We start from the raw sequence: 22176 nt of genomic DNA, 5'->3' as shown, positions 1-22176 counted from the left end.
GGAACAATAAAAAGGCGCACTACCGTGACTGGAACAATAAAAAGGCACAATACCGTGACTGGAACAATAAAAAGGCACACTACCGTGACTGGAACAATAAAAAGGCACACTACCGTGAATGGAACAATAAAAAGGCACAATACCGTGACTGGAACAATGAAAAGGCACAATACCGTGACTGGAACACTAAAAAGGCACAGTACCGTGACTGGAACAATAAAAAGGCACACTACCGTGACTGGAACAATAAAAAGGCACAATACCGTGACTGGAACAATAAAAAGGCACAATACCGTGACTGGAACAATAAAAAGGCACACTACCGTGACTGGACAGTAAAAAGGCACACTACCGTGACTGGAACAATAAAAAGGCACAATACCGTGACTGGAACAATAAAAAGGCACAATACCGTGACTGGAACAATGAAAAGGCACAATACCGTGACTGGAACAATAAAAAGGCACAATACCGTGACTGGAACAATAAAAAGGCACAATACCGTGACTGGAACAATAAAAAGGCACAATACCGTGACTGGAACAATAAAAAGGCACAATACCGTGACTGGAACAATAAAAAGGCACAATACCGTGACTGGAACAATGAAAAGGCACACTACCGTGACTGGAACAATAAAAAGGCACAATACCGTGACTGGAACAATGAAAAGGCACACTACCGTGACTGGAACAATAAAAAGGCACAATACCGTGACTGGAACAATAAAAAGGCACACTACCGTGACTGGAACAATAAAAAGGCACACTACCGTGACTGGAACAATAAAAAGGCACACTACCGTGACTGGAACAATAAAAAGGCACAATACCGTGACTGGAACAATAAAAAGGCACACTACCGTGACTGGAACAATAAAAAGGCACAATACCGTGACTGGAACAATAAAAAGGCACAATACCGTGACTGGAACAATAAAAAGGCACAATACCGTGACTGGAACAATAAAAAGGCACAATACCGTGACTGGAACAATAAAAGGGCACACTACCGTGACTGGAACAATAAAAAGGCACAATACCGTGACTGGAACAATAAAAAGGCACACTACCGTGACTGAAACAATAAAAAGGCACAATACCGTGACTGGAACAATAAAAAGGCACAATACCGTGACTGGAACAATAAAAGGGCACACTACCGTGACTGGAACAATAAAAAGGCACACTACCGTGACTGGAACAATAAAAAGGCACAATACCGTGACTGGAACAATAAAAAGGCACAATACCGTGACTGGAACAATAAAAAGGCACAATACCGTGACTGGAACAATAAAAAGGCACAATACCGTGACTGGAACAATAAAAGGGCACACTACCGTGACTGGAACAATAAAAAGGCACAATACCGTGACTGGAACAATAAAAAGGCACAATACCGTGACTGGAACAATAAAAAGGCACAATACCGTGACTGGAACAATAAAAAGGCACAATACCGTGACTGGAACAATAAAAAGGCACAATACCGTGACTGGAACAATAAAAGGGCACACTACCGTGACTGGAACAATAAAAAGGCACAATACCGTGACTGGAACAATAAAAAGGCACAATACCGTGACTGGAACAATAAAAGGGCACACTACCGTGACTGGAACAATAAAAAGGCACAATACCGTGACTGGAACAATAAAAAGGCACAATGCCGTGACTGAAACAATAAAAGGGCACACTACCGTGACTGGAACAATAAAAAGGCACAATACCGTGACTGGAACAATAAAAAGGCACAATACCGTGACTGGAACAATAAAAAGGCACAATACCGTGACTGGAACAATAAAAAGGCACAATACCGTGACTGGAACAATAAAAGGGCACACTACCGTGACTGGAACAATAAAAAGGCACACTACCGTGACTGGAACAATAAAAAGGCACACTACCGTGACTGGAACAATAAAAGGGCACACTACCGTGACTGGAACAATAAAAAGGCACACTACCGTGACTGAAACAATAAAAAGGCACAATACCGTGACTGGAACAATAAAAAGGCACACTACCGTGACTGGAACAATAAAAAGGCACACTACCGTGACTGAAACAATAAAAAGGCACAATACCGTGACTGGAACAATAAAAAGGCACACTACCGTGACTGGAACAATAAAAAGGCACACTACCGTGACTGGAACAATAAAAAGGCACACTACCGTGACTGAAACAATAAAAAGGCACACTACCGTGACTGGAACAATAAAAAGGCACACTACCGTGACTGAAACAATAAAAAGGCACACTACCGTGACTGGAACAATAAAAAGGCACAATACCGTGACTGGAACAATAAAAAGGCACACTACCGTGACTGAAACAATAAAAAGGCACACTACCGTGACTGAAACAATAAAAAGGCACACTACCGTGACTGAAACAATAAAAAGGCACACTACCGTGACTGGAACAATAAAAAGGCACACTACCGTGACTGAAACAATAAAAAGGCACACTACCGTGACTGAAACAATAAAAAGGCACACTACCGTGACTGGAACAATAAAAAGGCACACTACCGTGACTGGAACAATAAAAAGGCACACTACCGTGACTGGAACAATAAAAAGGCACACTACCGTGACTGGAACAATAAAAAGGCACAATGCCGTGACTGAAACAATACACAAATAACCCGCACTTAAGAGAACGAAACCTCTAGCAACGTTTCGGTCAAACTTGGACCATTAACTAGATACAGAGTTACTAGATAATGGTCAAAGTTTGACCGAAACGTTGTCATAAAGTTTCAGTCTCCTGAGAGCGGGTTGTTTGTGTGTGCGTGCAGTACATGCAGTGTGAGTGCAGTACATGCAGTGTGAGTGCAGTACATGCAGTGTGAGTGCAGTACATGCAGAGTGAGTGCAGTACATGCAGTGTGAGTGCAGTACATGCAGTGTGAGTGCAGTACATGCAGAGTGAGTGCAGTACATGCAGAGTGAGTGCAGTACATGCAGTACAGCAGTGTGAGTGCAGTACATGCAGTACATGCAGAGTGAGTGCAGTACATGCAGTGTGAGTGCAGTACATGCAGAGTGAGTGCAGTACATGCAGTGTGAGTGCAGTACATGCAGTGTGAGTGCAGTACATGCAGTGTGAGTGCAGTACATGCAGAGTGAGTGCAGTACATGCAGTGTGAGTGCAGTACATGCAGTGTGAGTGCAGTACATGCAGTGTGAGTGCAGTACATGCAGTGTGAGTGCAGTACATGCAGTGTGAGTGCAGTACATGCAGAGTGAGTGCAGTACATGCAGTGTGAGTGCAGTACATGCAGAGTGAGTGCAGTACATGCAGAGTGAGTGCAGTACATGCAGTGTGAGTGCAGTACATGCAGTGTGAGTGCAGTACATGCAGTGTGAGTGCAGTACATGCAGTGTGAGTGCAGTACATGCAGTGTGAGTGCAGTACATGCAGTGTGAGTGCAGTACATGCAGTGTGAGTGCAGTACATGCAGTGTGAGTGCAGTACATGCAGTGTGAGTGCAGTACATGCAGTGTGAGTGCAGTACATGCAGTGTGAGTGCAGTACATGCAGTGTGAGTGCAGTACATGCAGTGTGAGTGCAGTACATGCAGTGTGAGTGCAGTACATGCAGTGTGAGTGCAGTACATGCAGTGTGAGTGCAGTACATGCAGTGTGAGTGCAGTACATGCAGTGTGAGTGCAGTACATGCAGTGTGAGTGCAGTACATGCAGTGTGAGTGCAGTACATGCAGTGTGAGTGCAGTACATGCAGTGTGAGTGCAGTACATGCAGTGTGAGTGCAGTACATGCAGTGTGAGTGCAGTACATGCAGTGTGAGTGCAGTACATGCAGTGTGAGTGCAGTACATGCAGTGTGAGTGCAGTACATGCAGTGTGAGTGCAGTACATGCAGTGTGAGTGCAGTACATGCAGTGTGAGTGCAGTACATGCAGTGTGAGTGCAGTACATGCAGTGTGAGTGCAGTACATGCAGTGTGAGTGCAGTACATGCAGTGTGAGTGCAGTACATGCAGTGTGAGTGCAGTACATGCAGTGTGAGTGCAGTACATGCAGTGTGAGTGCAGTACATGCAGTGTGAGTGCAGTACATGCAGTGTGAGTGCAGTACATGCAGTGTGAGTGCAGTACATGCAGTGTGAGTGCAGTACATGCAGTGTGAGTGCAGTACATGCAGTGTGAGTGCAGTACATGCAGTGTGAGTGCAGTACATGCAGTGTGAGTGCAGTACATGCAGTGTGAGTGCAGTACATGCAGTGTGAGTGCAGTACATGCAGTGTGAGTGCAGTACATGCAGTGTGAGTGCAGTACATGCAGTGTGAGTGCAGTACATGCAGTGTGAGTGCAGTACATGCAGTGTGAGTGCAGTACATGCAGTGTGAGTGCAGTACATGCAGTGTGAGTGCAGTACATGCAGTGTGAGTGCAGTACATGCAGTGTGAGTGCAGTACATGCAGTGTGAGTGCAGTACATGCAGTGTGAGTGCAGTACATGCAGTGTGAGTGCAGTACATGCAGTGTGAGTGCAGTACATGCAGTGTGAGTGCAGTACATGCAGTGTGAGTGCAGTACATGCAGTGTGAGTGCAGTACATGCAGTGTGAGTGCAGTACATGCAGTGTGAGTGCAGTACATGCAGTGTGAGTGCAGTACATGCAGTGTGAGTGCAGTACATGCAGTGTGAGTGCAGTACATGCAGTGTGAGTGCAGTACATGTAGTGTGAGTGCAGTACATGCAGTGTGAGTGCAGTACATGTAGTGTGAGTGCAGTACATGCAGTGTGAGTGCAGTACATGCAGTGTGAGTGCAGTACATGCAGTGTGAGTGCAGTACATGCAGTGTGAGTGCAGTACATGTAGTGTGAGTGCAGTACATGCAGTGTGAGTGCAGTACATGTAGTGTGAGTGCAGTACATGCAGTGTGAGTGCAGTACATGCAGTGTGAGTGCAGTACATGCAATATGAGTGCAGTACATGCAATATGAGTGCAGTACATGCAATATGAATGCAGTACATGCAGTGTGGCTAGAAACTAACTGTAAGAGCACAATACAGTCAGCAAGAATGAACATAGAATGAGTATAATACAGACAGTGTGAATACAACATGAGTAATCTGTATACTATACATGCTACATGAGCATGATACAGACAGTACAGAATAAATACATTAGAGTCTGCATTAGCAAGACAATACATGCAATTTGCAATTTGATCACAATACAGGCTGTATAATACAGACTGTATACACATAATACAATCAGCAGTATAGACACAAACAATAACAGGTTGCAACGAAACATTAGGAAAATATTTTCTTCCTTGTTTGCACTATCTCTGTGTTTGCTTCTGCTGATTCCTCTTCGATTGTTCCCCTGTTTATTTATTTTTTTCTACGCCTGTTTCCATATGGAAGGTAGCAGTTACCTCAATCTTCCAGGCAGTAGATAAATTCCCTCCTGATATTCTGGGAAATACACTCATGAAAGGAGGTAAACACATATACACGAGGGGGCCAGGAGCTAAGACTCGATCCCTGGAACCACAATTAGGTGGGGTGACTACACAAACACACACTGCATAAACCTACTTTGGTTTCAGGACAAGGGGAGATACAGGACGAAAAAAAAGCGTTTTCTGAAAGGCAAGAATTCTCTTTCGTGTATTTGACTTCCAAAGCAGTGTGTGTCTCCTGTACCTTGACAACCAGCAACCCTCCTTGTCACAATAACTGTTGTAGCCTTAGTACATGACACACATGCACAACGCACCTATGCAACACACCTGTGCAACACACCTGAGCAACACACCTGTGCAACACACGTGTACAGGATACCTCCCACATACACACAATACACTTCCTCAGGAAGAGCTTCTAAAATCAGAGTTTCCTGTCTTAAAATGAAAACATATCTTTCCATTTGTGTTACTCCGGGAAAGAGTGCTTGGTTAATTTTTTACTATATTTTTTCGCTTTCTCTCACTGTGTGAGGGGTGTGTTAGTGTCCGGCGCTCTCTCTCTCTTTCCCTCTTTTATTCTCCAACTTACATATCTCCCTGTCATGTTACAGTCACTGCCTCAAGTCCCCTGTCATGCTGCAGTCACTGCTTCACCTCCCCTGCCATGCTGCAGTCACTGCTTCACCTCCCCTGCCATGCTACAGTCACTGCTTCACCTCCGTTGCCATGCTACAGTCACTGGCTCACCTCCCCTGTCATGCTACAGTCACTGCCTCACCTTCCCTGCTATGCTACAGTCACTGCTTCACCTCCCCTGCCATGCTACAGTCACTGCTTCACCTCCCCTGCCATGCTACAGTCACTGCCTCACCTCCCATGCCATGCTGCAGTCACCTGCTTCACCTCCCCTGCCATGCTACAGTCACTACTTCACTTCCGTTCCCATGCTACAGTCACTGGCTCACCTCCCCTGTCATGCTACAGTCACTGCCTCACCTCCCCTGCTATGCTACAGTAAATGCCTCACCTCCCCTGTCATGCTACAGTCACTGCCTTACCTACCATGCCATGCTACAGCCACTGCCTCACCTTCCCTGCCATGCTAGTCACTGCCTCACCTCCCCTGTCATGCTACAGTCACTGCCTCACCTCCCCTGCCATGCTACAGTAAATGCCTCAACTCCCCTGTCATGCTACAGTCACCGCCTCACCTACCCTGCCATGCTACAGCCACTGCCTCACCTTCCCTGCCATACTACAGTCACTGCCTCACCTCCCCTGTCATGCTACAGTAACTGCCTCACATTCCGTCATGCTACAGTCACTGCCTCACCTCCCCTGTCATGCTACAGTCACTGCCTCACCTCTCCTGTCATGCTACAGTCACTGCCTCACATTCCGTCATGCTACAGTCACTGCCTCACCTTCCCTGCCATACTACAGTCACTGCCTCACCTCCCCTGTCATGCTACAGTCACTGCCTCACCTTCCCTGCCATAATAGTCACTGCCTCACCTCCCCTGTCATGCTACAGTCACTGCCTCACCTACCCTGTCATGTTACAGCCACTGCCTCACCTTCCCTGCCATACTACAGTCACTGCCTCACCTCCCCTGTCATGCTACAGTCACTGCCTCACCTCCCCTGTCATGCTACAGTCACTGCCTCACCTCCCCTGTCATGCTACAGTCACTGCCTCACCTACCCTGCCATGCTACAGCCACTGCCTCACCTTCCCTGCCATGCTACAGTAAATGCCTCACCTCCCCTGTCATGGTACAGTCACTGCCTCGCCTCCCCTGCCATGCTACAGTCACTGTCTCGCCTCCCCTGCCATACTTCAGTCACTGCCTCCCCTCCTCTGTCATGCTACAGTCACTGCCTTACATTCCGTCATGCTACAGTCACTGCCTCACCTCCCCTGTCATGCTACAGTCACTGCCTCACCTTCCCTGCCATACTACAGTCACTGCCTCACCTCCCCTGTCATGCTACAGTCACTGCCTCACATTCCGTCATGCTACAGTCACTGCCTCACCTCCCCTGTCATGCTACAGTCACTGCCTCGCCTCCCCTGTCATGCTACAGTCACTGCCTCACCTTCCCTGCCATACTACAGTCACTGCCTCACCTCCCCTGTCATGCTACAGTCACTGCCTGACATTCCGTCATGCTACAGTCACTGCCTCACCTCCCCTGTCATGCTACAGTCACTGCCTCACCTTCCCTGCCATACTACAGTCACTGCCTCACCTCCCCTGTCATGCTACAGTCACTGCCTGACATTCCGTCATGCTACAGTCACTGCCTCACCTCCCCTGTCATGCTACAGTCACTGCCTCGCCTCCCCTGCCCTGGACTTGGTCCATTATGCTCCTCCAACTCGATCTGGCCACTTGATTTACACAGGATCAGCTGTTTCCTGCAGAGTGCTTTAGTCAGAGCAATGTGCATACCAGCTTTTGGAAACAACGTTTGTGTGGAAAACTTTGACGGTATTTTTAAAGTTATTTTCAATGGCTAAAATAAGTTTACAATCGCAGGAGTTCTCTGAAAAAGTTTAGGGTGTTCAGTTTTGCTGCTTTTCCAGGAAAGAGAAAGTTATGGAGGAAATAACCGGACATGGATAGAATTTAGGAGAAGACTGGTTATATACATTGAGAAGTGTATAACTCTCTGCGTAAGTAAACCAAGTGGTGTATATCTTTCATTTACACTGAGAGGTGTGTGCATCTCTGTTCAAATACATCAAGAGGTGTTTATCTCTCAGTATATATCTACGTCACGAGATATGCGCCTCTCAGTCTACATACACTGACAGCTTGCCTCAGTCCCTGGTTTGAGGATAACCCAGCCTTAATGGCCCACGTGACGTAGACAGCAGCCTTCACACATACAAACTAACGCTGGAGACAATATTTACCTGTGCCTGTCTGTTATTATATTCTCACCTTTTGAAACCCATAGCTGGTCAGTGGATCAGTCTCTGGTTAGTAGTGCACCAGCATCTTCACCAGGTCTGTATGGTGATATGAAAGATTTAGTGTTCGTTATTCTTGAGTTTTCCACCTGAGAACTTCAGTGTTGTTAGCAGGGGTCTTCTTGTGTTGGCCTCACTTGAACTTCCACATAAGAACTTCAGTATACCGTCAGTAGAAGTTTCCCTGACCTCCAGGATAATTAGCAGGTACTCTCATCTTCTCTTGATCGTTAATACCTGATGGTGCTCCCTCCTCTTCACTCTCGGTGGTAACCAAGGTATGACCAGTGTGTGATGCAAAGACGTTTCACCCTCCGTGACGCAGGAGCGACGTCAACTCTCTCAGACTCGGAAATCATCTCATTGCTTCTGTCGATCTCTCGTTAATATCCTCGAAGAGGTAAAGTGGCGTGGCCCCTTACATCGAATATCTTCTGGAAAACAGTAGTGTGGCCTCCACACCGAAGGATCTCGTGGTACAAGAGTGTGGCCCGTACCCCGAAGATTGTTTGAGGGTACACTTGGGTGTCCTGTACCTCAAAGAACGTCGTCTTTGGTACAAAAATATGAACAAGGATGGTATTAAAGACAGTGTGGGCCGCTGGAGTGTTATCTAGAGATAATAAACAACACAGAATTCAAAGATTGTCTCCTTCAGGACACCGAAGCTTACATAACCTCACCGAGGTGGACAGCCCTAGAAGTTTCTTGTGTATCAGGGTACCGTCTTCTCTGCCAGAAGAAATAAACAACGAAATGAATTAAAACGAATTTGAATTAAACAGTGTGAAAATATACTTTACAGAAAGTGTCGGTATTGAAACTCTGGACATAACTGACGTATAGAGAGAAATGACATTACTGAAATTAATGCTATCTGAAACACAGTAAAAAAAAGCAATCAATAAGCAGGGTATATACACCGAGAGATGAATATCTCTCAGGGTATATACACTCAGAGTTTACTATCTTTCTCACATAAGAGATTCAAGTATTTTTATTGATGGTGGAGAGTGAGATACAGCATTAATGACCCTCGTGTAGTCCATAATGAGAAATAACCAAACCAATAATCAATATTTTGTTTAACACACATAAAGTAGGAGTTACTCTTCTGTTATATATACGATTAATGATAAAATCTTCACACTGAACACAACACAACGCCAAGATGATTATCTGTTGCACGACGGTGTTTTTTTTATATTTTTCACGTATATACCTGAGTATAGTCTCTCTCTTTCTCTCTCTCTCTCTCTCTCTCTCTCTCTCTCTCTCTCTCTCTCTCTCTCTCTCTCTCTCTCTCTCTCTCTCTCTCTCTCTCTTTCTCTCTCTCTCTCAATCTCTTTCTCTCTGTGCTTCTTCCAAACTACTGACGGTGTTCAGTCTGGTGTGGGTAGTGTTCGGTCTGCTGTGGGTGGTGTTCAGTCTGGTGTGGATGGTGTTCAGTTTGGTGTGGATGGTGTTCGGTCTGGTGATGATAGTGGTGTTCGGTCCTGGTTCGGGTCTCGGTGGTCGGAGATTCTCACCAGCATCGATCGGCGTCTGTGTTTTTCTCTCAATTTATTGCTGACACTGACGGCCCTCACACACACACACGCACACACACGCAACATACACTCACACACACACACACTCACACTCACACACACACACACACACACACACACACACACACACACACACACACACACACACACACACACACACACACACACACACACACAGCTTACTGCTTTCCCTCCTGTCACTTGTCAAGTGACTGCTTTCCCTGCTGTCAGACTGTTTACCCCTTCGCTAGCAGAGAGTTGGTCCTTCAATCATTTAACTGTCAGTCCAGCCAGCCCAGGTCTAAGACCAGCTGACACCCAACTGACAGCGTCAGGGAGGCTGACACATCACTACATACATCAAATATAATTTACTTGAATGAAGAGGATGAATGTCAGTGTTTATGACCGATTGACGATCATGTTTCCGAGAGAGAGAGAGAGAGAGAGAGAGAGAGAGAGAGAGAGAGAGAGAGAGAGAGACAGACAGACAGACAGAGAGAGACAGAGAGAGACAGAAAGACAGAGAGAGAGACAGGGAGAGAGAGAGAGAGAGAGAGAGAGACAGAGAGAGAGAGAGAGAGAGAGAGAGAGAGAGAGAGAGAGAGAGAGAGAGAGGAGACGGCATCAGAGGCAGCCTTCACGAGATGAATCACGGTCAGACAGATTTTGTGATCACTATCCACATGAATCACGCCCAAGTTATCACGTTTTACTGTGCTGTGGTATTGTTGGTATTGTTGATAGTGTTGCATTCGTGAAGTTGATTGTATTTCTGCCGTTGTGGTATTGTTGTTATCGTTACTGTTGTAGTATTCTCAGTATTGTGGTATTAGAATACTATTGTTGGTATTACTGCATTGTGGTATTGTTGTACTCTTGTTGGTATTGCAGTATTGCTGTATTGTGGTATTGTATTATTATGTTGGAGTATTATTGTATTGTAGTACTGTTGGTACTGTAGTACTGTTGTATTGTGAAGTTGTACTAATGTTGTTGGTATGGCAGTACTGTGGTATTGTAGTACTGTTGTTGGTATTGCAACATTGTAGCGCCGTAGTGCTGTTGTATTGTGGTACTCTTATTGGTATTGTAATCTTATTGCGATGCAATACTGTTGTTGGTACTGCAGTATTGTAGCACTTCTGTTCGCATTGCAGTACTGTAATATTGTGGTATTGTAGTACTGTTGTTGGTACTGCAGTATTGTTGTAATGTTGTGCTATTCTTGGTATCGCAGTATTGTTACACTGTGGTATTGTTGGTGTTGTGCTATTGTTTATATTGCAGTGCTGGAAAACAATAGGCGTCACTGTATTTCTGCTGTAATCTTTTTTATATTATTTCTTGCGCTACGGCTGAACCGCAGCTGTCCATACGTTGACAGTGAAGCGCTAAACCCACACGAGTTACACCGCGTGTACCAAACGAACTCGTAAATTTAAGACCATCAAAGAACATAAGGCGGGTCCTTCTCAGACCCCAAAACCCCCGTTTGGCGTCGCTTGATTTTCGGGCCAGGTAATACTTGAGTATTACGGGGAAATACTACGAAGGGGGGAGTGACAATATTCTGAAAATATTCTGAAGCGGCTATTATTGCGTTGAGTCACGGTATTACAGCGAACGCACGTCACGCGAAATACATCGCTAAGCGGATATTACACCCGTTGACTCACTGCTGAAGCACTTCGCTTAAGTGGTCGTTAGTGCTCGTTACTGGCTTAACGAGGAAATTCTTGTCGGTGTGAGCGCTAGACTCGCCATCACCTGCGCTTATGTCCTCAGAGATAATGTACAAATATTAAGCACAGTGAAGAGGCTAAAATTATTCGTTTGCCAATAGTTTATAAAAGAATTCCGTGTTTTCTTGGTCAGAAACTTTGTGAAGGAAACATAATGGAAAATAGTTTCTTCTTAGTTTGTGTACGAAACAGGTGGAGTTTCCCAGCCCTGAATTCGTGAGCTCAATGACCCCAAAATTCGTGAGCCCAGCTGGCCCAAAAAATTAGTGAGTCCAGAAGCTCAAAATTCGTGAGCCCAGCGGCCCCAAAAATTCGTGAGCCCAGCGGCCCCAAAAATTCGTGAGTCCAACCGCGTGGACGAAATTACTTCACAGGTTACATTAGCCTAAATATAGTAATCATACCACGAATAGTTATTACCACAAACAGTATAACAAGCACCAGAAGTTATAAGTTCATCTTTGACTCTTCCTGCAAAAGATATTGTTCATTTTATTATGGAAAACATTGTTTTTTTTTTACTTTACGCTGTGGACCAGACTGATTATAAAAAATCCTGTTTATATTAACCGGAACGTAATTAAGTCAGAAGTATGAAGGGTTGGGGTTGTGAAATACAGGGATACTTTCCTCAGGGCTACAGTCACCATTATGTATCTACGTATTTATTATTATTATTATTATTATTATTATTATTATTATTATTGTTATTGTTATTATTATTATTATTATTATTATTATTATTATTATTATTATTATTATTATTATTATGGGAAAATCATACAGCGCTTGGGGAATGGAAGGTGATCCAAGGAACAGGCGAAGGTAGCTCAGATTGCCCGGATCAAGAGCCCTCCACCACCCTCATAACACGGGTTAACACAGATTACGAAAACCTGCGTTTTTCTCATGTGATCCTGCGCAGTGTTTCTCATCAGTGTTCCCTACACAGTGTTTCACATTTCAAAAGCCAATTTAACATTAAACGGCGGAGAAAAGGTCCCATTAAAATTCCAAGATGAATTTTGTAAGATGAATTATGGGAAACTCTTTTATATTTTGAGAAATTCTTGTCATTCCAAAATAACACATTTCTACATGAAAAAACTCTTCCTGTTTTTTTAATGATCTTGTTTTAGAAATTTTGAATTGTATTCAGGCACACACATTGACGGATTTCAAGGAGCTGCCGCACCATTAAATGTATATAGATATCAAAAAAATCTTCTATCTGCAACTTATACGTTTTCCATCACAGACTTCAGGTTAGTAGCTAGACGCTGAAGTATGAGAGGAAAATCCTCCAGATTTTGATTTACGGGACACAGACAGGTTATATCAAGATAATTTAAAACTTATATTTGGAACTACTAGGCTATCTAGTGGCCTAGTAGTTCCGTATTCTTGATAAATTTATCAAGGCTGAGGGACTGACCACCTTCTATTAAGGCTGAGGGACTGACCACCTTCTATCAAGGCTGAGGGACTGACCACCTTCTATCAAGGCTGAGGGACTGACCACCTTCTATCAAGGCTGAGGGACTGACCACCTTCTATCAAGGCTGAGGGACTGACCACCTTCTATCAAGGCTGAGGGACTGACCACTTTCTATCAAGGCTGAGGGACTGACCACTTCAAAATTACCTCATTACTTCTTTTAGTGCTCCAGATAATATTTTCTGTATTGGATTGAAAAGGCAAAACGTCTCATTATTTAAGACACGCAGGTGGTGCAGATATGTCTTACTTATGAAACAATATTTTTTTATGAATTTGAATTTATAGAACTCTATGGAATAATTACCTAACATTAACGAGAGAGTAATTCCCATAGCCATTCCATAATTCTAAAGGTAACAACTATAATTGAAAGAAAACTTGTTTTATCTTTACAATCCAGTTTGTAATCAGTTCAAAAACGACTGAGGAAGATAAAGTACATTAAATTTATAAAGTTCTGCCATAAATGCTGAAAGAACATCGGTAGAAAGAGTCGAATTTTGTCAGGTTGTTGAACACTGGTTGATAATTCTCTTTACAATGTGTACTCGTGTCTGCAGCGATCCGCCAGCTTTGTATACGTTATTATTACTACTATTACTGCTACTTCTACTACCATTGTCATTAATACTAGTACTTTTTTGTAGATATTATTATAATATTCATTGGGAAGTGCTAAACCCGATAGGGTCATACAGTACTGAAAAAAAACGGAAAGGATGGGAGTAATTAGGTCTGATTCTCTGGAGGATAGTTCCAGTTTTTCAGATCAAGAGCCCTTCATCAGCATCAAGGCACCTCCTTCAAGGAATCACTGTGTGCTAACTTCAACTGACCCTCAACTCTGACTTGCTGGTTAACTGGCTGTCCCATAAACAACGATCACCACGGGCTGAGAGATGGCAAATCTTGTCTCGCAAAGCCCTTCAAGACACCGTGTTTTGCTTCTCTGTAGTGATGGGAGTATATAGGTTTTTTTTTTATTTTATTAGTGCACTTATGCGAAACTTTAAATTTCGACTGCTGATCTATTTTAAGAAGTATGACGTCTGGAAACGAACGTGTGTTGTCTTTCTCGTCTTCTGCAGTAAAGAAGCATCGGGAGAATTGAGACGGTTCTTGAGGTCTGCAAGACTGAAACTTTTATGAGAATAACAAGGATGTAATCAGTTGATGGAACGAAGACAGAGTGACGGTCAGTTTCCAGGGACTACATGTTGAGATTTCCATGTACGGCACTCAAACGCGGCCTCAGTGCCATATACGGCGCTTTAAACGCGGCATCAGTGTCACGGACAGCACTTAAATGCAACCTCAGTGCAATGTAGAGCACTTAAAAGCGACCTCAGTGTCATGTCGACCTTCACTCTATAATAGATATAGGTAAAAGAGAAACACCTGCAATAAATTAATAGAGTTTGGTGAGATCTATAAGTTGGTATAATATTACAGGAATACAATGCCGCCCAGCTGATGAATATTTATAAACGTTTGCCATGGTAAAGAAAAACTCATATCTAGTCATAATTTCTGTTGGCGTGGGTCTAAGACCTGGTTTGTGGAATCTTTCGTAAAGAATAATGTGACGACCTTGTTGAGTGGGTCATCAAAATGTTGACTGTGGTAATTAGTGATGGTACCTGGCAGTTTGGACATGTGCTTCCCAAACCCTTAGGGGTTACACAGCACCTGGGATAACGCCATTTGCTTGGCTCAAAAGTCCTTCTTGAGAATCGAGGCAGGTTCTCTGAGGTGTAGGTCAGAGTGAAGCAGCCGGTCACTGAATGGTGGTGAAATGTAGCTGGTGCACGCTAGTGTGGTACGGCAACTGAGCTGCGGTACACACGCTAGTGTGGTACAGCAACTGAGCTGCGGTACACACGCTAGTGTGGTACAGCAACTGAGCTGCAGTACACACGCTAGTGTGGTACAGCACTTGAGCTGCAGTACACACGCTAGTGTGGTACAGCTCTTGAGCTGCAGTACACACGCTAGTGTGGTACGGCACTTGAGCTGCAGTACACACGCTAGTGGTACAGCACTTGAGCTGCGGTACACACGCTAGTGTGGTACGGCACTTGAGCTGCAGTACACACGCTAGTGTGGTACAGCTCTTGAGCTGCGGTACACACGCTAGTGTGGTACGGCACTTGAGCTGCAGTACACACGCTAGTGTGGTACAGCAACTGAGCTGCAGTACACACGCTAGTGTGGTACAGCACTTGAGCTGCAGTACACACGCTAGTGTGGTACAGCTCTTGAGCTGCAGTACACACGCTAGTGTGGTACGGCACTTGAGCTGCAGTACACACGCTAGTGTGGTACAGCTCTTGAGCTGCGGTACACACGCTAGTGTGGTACGGCACTTGAGCTGCGGTACACACGCTAGTGTGGTACAGCTCTTGAGCTGCGGTACACACGCTAGTGTGGTACAGCACTTGAGCTGCGGTACACACGCTAGTGTGGTACAGCACTTGAGCTGCGGTACACACGCTAATGTGGTACAGCACTTGAGCTGCGGTACACACGCTAGTGTGGTACAGCACTTGAGCTGCGGTACACATGCTAGTGTGGTACAGCACTTGAGCTGCAGTACACACGCTAGTGTGGTACAGCTCTTGAGCTGCAGTACACACGCTAGTGTGGTACAGCACTTGAGCTGCGGTACACGTGCTAATGTGGTACAGCACTTGAGCTGCGGTACACATGCTAGTGTGGTACAGCATTTGAACCGCGGTACACATGCTAGTGTGGTACAGCACTTGAGCTGCGGTACACGTGCTAATGTGGTACAGCACTTGAGCTGCGGTACACGTGCTAATGTGGTACAGCACTTGAGCTGCGGTACACATGCTAGTGTGGTACAGCATTTGAACCGCGGTACACATGCTAGTGTGGTACAGCACTTGAGCTGCGGTACACACGCTAGTGTGGTACAGCACTTGAGCTGCGGTACACACGCTAGTGTGGTACAGCACTTGAGTAGCGGTACAAGCGCTAGTGTGGTACAGCACTTGAGCGGCCTTACACTGGTACACACAGTGTACAAGCGTCATCTAGTACAGTACCCGAGACACGAGGCACGTTACAGTGGTACACACACTAGAGTGCCACACTGGTACAGTTCCTGACACTCGAGGAACGTTACAGTGATACAGACGCTAGTGTACACTGCTATCGTGCCCTAGACACGGTGGTATGCTGTACACACGCGAGTCCCTCGCCTGACAACATCACACTGAGCAAGCATTTCACATCAATAAAACATCATCTCACTGCCCTCGTGTAAGTTACTCCGTTAGGTTGACCATTCAGGTTGACTCCACCGGAACTCTATTTTCAAGATTACTTTCAGCCCTAAAACAGGGATTACAATAAATTCCGAAGGTGTATATTCACTGATATATATACATTTGTGAGGGTATATACTAAATATTGTTTTGAACTCGCTCGAAGTGGAGTCAAACTGACACTGTCTTGAAATTTCTGTAAAACTTGATGAAGCTACACACAGACCGAAATGTTGCCTGCTGGAGCCTGGTTTTCAAGAAGCAGGTTGAGGCTCTCAAGAAGCGTCCTGAAGGCGCCACTCAAGAAGCAACCTGGAGCTCCTCAAGAAGCAGTCTGTGGTCCCTCAAAAAGAAGCCTGGCCTTCAAGAAAAGCCTGGGACATCCCCCTCAAGAAGCAACCTGGGGCCACTCAAGAAGCGGCTTGGGGTCCTTATTCAAGAAGAAGTCTGAGACCCCTCAAGAAGAAGTCTGGGGCCCCTCAAGAAGCAGTCTAGGGCCCCTCAAATAGCAGCCTGAGGTCCCTTCAAGAAGCAGCTTGACCTTTAAGAAGCAGTTTGGAGCTCTCAAGTATCAGACTGGGGCCCCTTGAAAAAGCAGCGTGAGGTCCCTCAAGGAGCATGGGGCCCCCTCAAGACCCAGCCTGGGGATTCCCCTCAGGCAACCTAGCCTTCAAGAAGCAGTTCGGGGCCCTCAGAAAGCACCCTAAAGAAGCAGCTTACATCCACCAAGAAGTATCCTGGGCCCCCTAAGAACTAGCCCTCGGGCCCCTGACTCTCAAGGATAAACCTGAGGAGTCGCAGTTTAATCTTACAAATGCACTATCGTTTTACCTCAATAAATTTAAGAGAGACGTCCTCCTCCCTCAGACACAGTTTTATGTCATTTATATTGGCGGTGTTTCGCGAAATTTCATTACCTAAAAGAACGCTAAATTTTTAATATAAAAACTAAAATAATAAATATTTATTAAATGCGAATAAATAAAATATATAATTTATAGAAAAACGTTCATTTAACTGTATTTTTTTCAGTAATTAAATTTATTTCTATATATTTTATTAAAATAAATTTTTCCTAAAACTGGAAAAAAATTGAAATTGTTCCTCGATTTTTTTTGGGCGATGAAATGGCAAAGAAAGAAAAATAGAAAGAAACAATGGGCAATGGCTATAATGGCTGATACACGGCCATAATGACCTTAATCTGGTGGATAGTCTTGAAACCTAACATGCTCATTAATAGGTCAAACAAATGTGGATTTTGAGAACCTGATCTGAGAGGACTTTCACGTAGTACCCCCCATCCCGTCAGTCTGCCTTCCCTCGTCTGCCATCCCTCGTCTGCCATGGCTCGTCTGCCATGGCTCGTCTGCCTTCCCTCGTCTGCCATCCCTGGTCTGCCATCCCTCGTCTGCCATCCCTCGTCTGCCTTCCCTCGTCTGCCTTCCCTCGTCTGCCTACCCTCGTCTGCCATCCCTCATCTGCCTTCCCTAGTGTACCCTCAGCGTCTTCTCGACAATCTTCACGTCTTCACTTTTTGTCTTGTTGACTTACCGGCTGAGAGTAAGTTAGTCTTAAGCTGTCTGCACCACCCATCCCTAGTACTAATCCTAGCTGCATGATCCTAACTGCATGATCCTAGCTGCATGATCCTAACTGCATGATTCTAGCTGCATGATTCTCGGTTCGCGATCCTGGTTTCTTGATCCTATTTAGTCCTAGCTACATACCTACCTGGAGTCTACCTGGACGGTATTCCGGGGATCAACGCCCCCGTGGCCCGGTCCACGGCCACGCCTCCCGTTGGATCAGGGCCTGATCAACTAGTCTGTTACTGCTGGCAGCACGTATTCCATCTTACGAGCCACAGTCCGGCTGATTTGGCACTGAAGACAACCAGGAGTCTACTGGTAATTCCCCTTATGGCTGGCGGGAGGCTGTTGAACAGTCTTGGGCCCCGGACACTTACGGTGTTTTCTTTTAGTGTACTAATGGCGTCCCTAATTTTTCACTGGGCGTATGTTGCATCGCCTGCCAAGACTTCTACTTTCGTCGGGAGTGATTTCTGTATGCAATTAGGGACCAGTCCCTCAAGGATTTTCCAGGTGTAGATTATGATGTATATCTCTCGCCTGCGTTCCAGTGAGTACAAGTCAAGTGCTTCCAAGCGTTCTCAGAAGTTAAGGTGTTTTATGGAACTTATATGTGCAGTAAAGGTTCTCTGAACACGATTTAACTTTTCATATATATATATATATATATATATATATATATATATATATATATATATATATATATATATATATATATATATATATATATATATATAGGTAGTAGGTTGGTAGACAGCAACCACCCAGGCCCAGGGAAGTACTACCGTCCTGCCAGATGACTGTGAAACAAAAACCTGTAACTGTTTTGCATGATGGTAGGATTGCTGGTTTCTTTTTCTGTCTCATAAACACGCTAGATAACAGGGATGTCTTGCTACTCCTACTTACACTTTGGTCACACTTCACAGACACGCACATGCATATATATATACATACATCTAGGTTTTTCTCCTTTTTCTAAATAGCTCTTGTTCTTCTTTATTTCTTCTATTGTCCATGGGGAAGTGGAAAAGAATCTTTCCTCCGTAAGCCATGCGTGTCGTATGAGGCGACTAAAATGCCGGGAGCAATGGGCTAGTAACCCCTTCTCCTGTAGACATTTACTAAAAAAGAGAAGAAGAAAAACTTTATAAAACTGGGATGCTTAAATGTGCGTGAATGTAGTGCGGATGACAAGAAACAGATGATTTCTGATGTTATGAATGAAAAGAAGTTGGATGTCCTGGCCCTAAGCGAAACAAAGCTGAAGGGGGTAGGAGAGTTTCAGTGGGGGGAAATAAATGGGATTAAATCTGGAGTATCTGAGAGAGTTAGAGCAAAGGAAGGGGTAGCAGTAATGTTAAATGATCAGTTATGGAAGGAGAAAAGAGAATATGAATGTGTAAATTCAAGAATTATGTGGATTAAAGTAAAGGTTGGATGCGAGAAGTGGGTCATAATAAGCGTGTATGCACCTGGAAAAGAGAGGAATGCAGAGGAGAGAGAGAGATTTTGGGAGATGTTAAGTGAATGTATAGGAGCCTTTGAACCAAGTGAGAGAGTAATTGTGGAAGGGGACCTGAATGCTAAAGTAGGAGAAACTTTTAGAGAGGGTGTGGTAGGTAAGTTTGGGGTGCCAGGTGTAAATGATAATGGGAGCCCTTTGATTGAACTTTGTATAGAAAGGGGTTTGGTTATAGGTAATACATATTTTAAGAAAAAGAGGATAAATAAGTATACAAGATATGATGTAGGGCGAAATGACAGTAGTTTGTTGGATTATGTATTGGTAGATAAAAGACTGTTGAGTAGACTTCAGGATGTACATGTTTATAGAGGGGCCACAGATATATCAGATCACTTTCTAGTTGTAGCTACACTGAGAGTAAAAGGTAGATGGGATACAAGGAGAATAGAAGCATCAGGGAAGAGAGAGGTGATGGTTTATAAACTAAAAGAGGAGGCAGTTAGGGTAAGATATAAACAGCTATTGGAGGATAGATGGGCTAATGAGAGCATAGGCAATGGGGTCGAAGAGGTATGGGGTAGGTTTAAAAATGTAGTGTTAGAGTGTTCAGCAGAAGTTTGTGGTTACAGGAAAGTGGGTGCAGGAGGGAAGAGGAGCGATTGGTGGAATGAGGATGTAAAGAGAGTAGTAAGGGAGAAAAAGTTAGCATATGATAAGTTTTTACAAAGTAGAAGTGATGCAAGGAGGGAAGAGTATATGGAGAAAAAGAGAGAGGTTAAGAGAGTGGTGAAGCAATGTAAAAAGAGAGCAAATGAGAGAGTGGGTGAGATGTTATCAACAAATTTTGTTGAAAATAAGAAAAAGTTTTGGAGTGAGATTAACAAGTTAAGAAAGCCTAGAGAACAAATGGATTTGTCAGTTAAAAATAGGAGAGGAGAGTTATTAAATGGAGAGTTAGAGGTATTGGGAAGATGGAGGGAATATTTTGAGGAATTGTTAAATGTTGATGAAGATAGGGAAGCTGTGATTTCGTGTATAGGGCAAGGAGGAATAACATCTTGTAGGAGTGAGGAAGAGCCAGTTGTGAGTGTGGGGGAAGTTCGTGAGGCAGTAGGTAAAATGAAAGGGGGTAAGGCAGCCGGGATTGATGGGATAAAGATAGAAATGTTAAAAGCAGGTGGGGATATAGTTTTGGAGTGGTTGGTGCAATTATTTAATAAATGTATGGAAGAGGGTAAGGTACCTAGGGATTGGCAGAGAGCATGCATAGTTCCTTTGTATAAAAGCAAAGGGGATAAAAGAGAGTGCAAAAATTATAGGGGGATAAGTCTGTTGAGTATACCTGGTAAAGTGTATGGTAGAGTTATAATTGAAAGAATTAGGAGTAAGACGGAGAATAGGATAGCAGATGAACAAGGAGGCTTTAGGAAAGGTAGGGGGTGTGTGGACCAGGTGTTTACAGTGAAACATAAGTGAACAGTATTTAGATAAGGCTAAAGAGGTCTTTGTGGCATTTATGGATTTGGAAAAGGCGTATGACAGGGTGGATAGGGGGGCAATGTGGCAGATGTTGCAAGTGTATGGTGTAGGAGGTAGGTTACTGAAAGCAGTGAAGAGTTTTTACGAGGATAGTGAGGCTCAAGTTAGAGTATGTAGGAAAGAGGGAAATTTTTTCCCAGTAAAAGTAGGCCTTAGACAAGGATGTGTGATGTCACCGTGGTTGTTTAATATATTTATAGATGGGGTTGTAAGAGAAGTAAATGCGAGGGTCTTGGCAAGAGGCGTGGAGTTAAAAGATAAAGAATCACACACAAAGTAGGAGTTGTCACAGCTGCTCTTTGCTGATGACACTGTGCTCTTGGGAGATTCTGAAGAGAAGTTGCAGAGATTGATGGATGAATTTGGTAGGGTGTGCAAAAGAAGAAAATTAAAGGTGAATACAGGAAAGAGTAAGGTTATGAGGATAACAAAAAGATTAGGTGATGAAAGATTGAATATCAGATTGGAGGGAGAGAGTATGGAGGAGGTGAACGTATTCAGATATTTGGGAGTGGACGTGTCAGCGGATGGGTCTATGAAAGATGAGGTGAATCATAGAATTGATGAGGGAAAAAGAGTGAGTGGTGCACTTAGGAGTCTGTGGAGACAAAGAACTTTGTCCTTGGAGGCAAAGAGGGGAATGTATGAGAGTATAGTTTTACCAACGCTCTTATATGGGTGTGAAGCGTGGGTGATGAATGTTGCAGCGAGGAGAAGGCTGGAGGCAGTGGAGATGTCATGTCTGAGGGCAATGTGTGGTGTGAATATAATGCAGAGAATTCGTAGTTTGGAAGTTAGGAGGAGGTGCAGGATTGCCAAAACTGTTGTCCAGAGGGCTGAGGAAGGGTTGTTGAGGTGGTTCGGACATGTAGAGAGAATGGAGAGAAACAGAATGACTTCAAGAGTGTATCAGTCTGTAGTGGAAGGAAGGCGGGGTAGGGGTCGGTCTAGGAAAGGTTGGAGGGAGGGGGTAAAGGAGATTTTGTGTGCGAGGGGCTTGGACTTCCAGCAGGCATGCGTGAGCGTGTTTGATAGGAGTGAATGGAGACAAATGG

At 44.4% G+C, this 22176-nt stretch overlaps 1 protein-coding gene across 3 annotated transcripts in view; it reads right to left on the bottom strand.

The window, feature by feature from the left end:
- The window catches only part of LOC128687366 (uncharacterized), a 48827-nt gene that overhangs the window by 19033 nt on the left and 7618 nt on the right, over positions 1-22176 (bottom strand). For 2 of the 3 annotated variants that reach the window (XM_053774796.2, XM_053774795.2), the window contains exon 2: positions 8408-9168. In XM_053774796.2, the coding sequence (XP_053630771.1) occupies positions 8408-8421 (14 nt within the window). In that variant the 5' untranslated portion in view covers positions 8422-9168. The remainder of the gene's footprint in view (positions 1-8407; positions 9169-22176) is intronic. The other variant, XM_053774794.2, reaches the window with a different exon arrangement.

The sequence above is a fragment of the Cherax quadricarinatus genome, chromosome 40, assembly GCF_038502225.1.
Source record: "Cherax quadricarinatus isolate ZL_2023a chromosome 40, ASM3850222v1, whole genome shotgun sequence".
In the NCBI taxonomy this organism is placed as follows: domain Eukaryota; kingdom Metazoa; phylum Arthropoda; class Malacostraca; order Decapoda; family Parastacidae; genus Cherax; species Cherax quadricarinatus.
Note: the sequence above shows the minus strand (reverse complement) of the source record. Positions and strands in the feature narration are given on the sequence as shown.